Source organism: Chinchilla lanigera, unplaced genomic scaffold, assembly GCF_000276665.1.
Source record: "Chinchilla lanigera isolate Chin_1 unplaced genomic scaffold, ChiLan1.0 scaffold00030, whole genome shotgun sequence".
Classification (NCBI taxonomy): domain Eukaryota; kingdom Metazoa; phylum Chordata; class Mammalia; order Rodentia; family Chinchillidae; genus Chinchilla; species Chinchilla lanigera.
In genome coordinates, this window is record NW_004955431.1 from 7,286,258 (window position 1) to 7,288,751 (window position 2,494).

Below are 2,494 nucleotides of genomic sequence, written 5' to 3' on the forward strand. Positions count from 1 at the left end.
AAAAAAAAAAAAAAAAAAAAGATCCTATACCTTCCTTAGTTCTCAAGGGGACGCCGGCCCTTCTCCAGTCTTGCTTTCAGTTCACAGGCACAAACGAACCGCGTTCTCTGCAAACTTCCGCCATACCTATAACTTCAATCGCGCCTACTTCTAACTTCAGCACTGTTTACTGAAAATATTTGCAGGTGGGAAGGGCTCAGACATGACTAGCAGTTTCTCTGCACTCTGGACAACAGAGCAGTCATGGCTTCTTAGCACAATCTCTTTTGAAAGAGAACCGGCAAAGAAAATGAGCCCGTGATTCTATTAATTCTCCTTCAAAAGACTGGCATTTTATCCGGCACTGCAGAAGAGGTGTGGACTTAGTTTGAGAAGAGTAACTGATAGTTTTAAAGAGAAAAGGCCTCTTATCAACTCCGACTTTAAAATGTACAAGCAAGAGCATGGGCAAGGATGCGATTTCCAGTAAGGTAAGTCAATAGATACGACTACACATACCACTTCCTACATCTGTGATCCAGACGGACTGCTCATATGGTGCACTGGCTGCAAACATACCATGAGGTGTGTCGACTGTGTGATTCCAGGCTCGCAGGAAATATCCATCCTCTGTGAACACTAACACTTTTGGGATGTTATCCCCTCTCTGAAGGTATGCAAAAATAACTGCTTAGATAGGATCGGTCTTAAGCAACCGTAGTCTTCATTTTATCAGAGAGAAACAAAACTGAAAGGTTAATTGAGAAATTTAGTATTGTCTGAAAAACCCACTTCAAAACCTAACAATATATACAGAATATCATGTTCAAAATCAAAACATTTACCTGAAACCTCCAAAGCTTCCTAAGTAGCATACCAGAAACGTATACGGTGACTTAGTACAGTAAAACACAAAGTCTGTAATTTACTTTGTGTTCATCTTTTTTAAAAAAAATTCCCGTTTTACTTACTTGAGCTACATAAACTAATCCGCTGAGAGAATCAACTGCAACACAAAATGTTGTTCCACTGAAGTATTCTGAATAATCAGGCCAACCCAAATCCAGCCGGTAGAGAAGTTTCTCCCTTCTCCAGGAAACTTGAAAAGCAAAGTTCCTTAAGATCTTACGGAAAAGCAGAAGATTAAAATTCAGTCTGCCCTCTAGATAAGAAAATCGGTGGGCTGGGGTGGGTTTGAAGCTTGCTGGACTGAAATGATTCCTAAGAAATAGGCTTACAAGCCTGCAGACCAAAATGGCCACAATAAGGTCTGTAAATTATTCGAGGATGCAGTAGGAGTCGAGGAACAAGAGCAAATGCCATCCACAGTGACACTTTGTAACACTAACAGACCAGGTGACCTGTCAGCGGCTCGGCCTCACGTCCGGGTTTTGGGACGAGCTGGTGCGGGAGGGAACCGGGGCCACCACCCAACGTCAGCGCCATCCACACTACCCGACGGCGATCTGCTCACTAATCGACTCACCCCAGGGCCACAGAAACGCTCCTGCAAAACCACACATGCAATAAAAAACCCGGCGCCGGCCGCGCAGACCCACAATTTGGCCATTACTAGAACGAAGCAACAGCGGAGTGCACGGTCACCGGGGACCGCCCGGCAGCCTCGGGGCGCGCAGTGCGTCGTCGCTGCAGAGAGCCAGCTCGGACCCCCGGGTCGAAGCCCCTAGCTATCTCCTCTTCCCTCCCCTGAAGGCGCGGACACTGAGAACCGAAAGAAGCACAGATTTACACCCAAGAAGACCTGAGAAAATCGGTTCCGGGTTTCTAGTGCCTTTCCGGGTCTCCGCCCCCATGTCGGGGCCAAAAAGCCCAGCCGGTGACCACCCTTTCCCCACCCCTCGGGGTGGTCCAAGCCGCAGTCTCGTGGCCACCAAAATAGGGGTGCCCAGAGATATGCCTCACACATTTGTCCTTTATTCTTTTAACTTGTTGTTGCAAAGAATCACGGTATAGCGCTAACATCTGACAAATAGAAGAAGTGACACTAACAAAACGTCCTCCAGACTCCAAGAAGGTTGCAAACTACAATCAATTTCGAACCATCCAGGCATCCGCTGTAGGTGCCTACGTTCCCACATCAGGACCCCTCCGCTGGCTTTCCGGAAACCGCGCACAGACTGGCGGCGCAGAGTTGAGCGTCCTCGAGCGCGACGGGCTTTATTGAAAGTCCCCAAGCGCCGGTGGGGGTGGTAGGGGTGACCCGGCAGGGCGCCTGGCTTGGAAAGCGCCGGGGTGTTCGCGAGTCCCCCTACGCGAGGCCGCGTCCCCCTTCGCCCGGCTCCGGCTGCTCTCCGGCTGCTGGCCCGCACCCGGAAACCGCGGACGCTAGGTAACAAAGAGTCTGTCCCGCCGTCCGCTGCCGGGGCTGCGGGACCCAGGAGTCGGGAGGAGCGGCGGGGGATGCACGCGGGCCGGGCCGCGGTTCCTGGAGCGCCGCGGTGAGGAGAGGCCAGCGCCTCCCTCCTCGCCGTCCGCCGGGCCCGGGCACAGGTGC

The 2,494-nt window shown here is 51.3% G+C and overlaps 2 protein-coding genes across 2 annotated transcripts in view; one reads left to right on the top strand and one right to left on the bottom strand.

Annotated features, from left to right (window-relative positions):
• Nhlrc3 (NHL repeat containing 3) overlaps positions 1-1,561 on the bottom strand; it is a gene marked incomplete at its 5' end in the record, with an annotated part of 11,612 nt that extends 10,051 nt beyond the window's left edge. The window contains 3 exon segments of the mRNA XM_005387640.2: positions 499-646; positions 951-1,103; positions 1,466-1,561. Of these exon segments, the coding sequence (XP_005387697.1) occupies positions 499-646; positions 951-1,103; positions 1,466-1,549 (385 nt within the window).
• Positions 1,562-2,336: 775 nt separating this feature from the next.
• Positions 2,337-2,494, top strand: part of Proser1 (proline and serine rich 1) — a gene marked incomplete in the record, with an annotated part of 25,800 nt that continues 25,642 nt past the window's right edge. The window contains 1 exon segment of the mRNA XM_005387643.2: positions 2,337-2,494.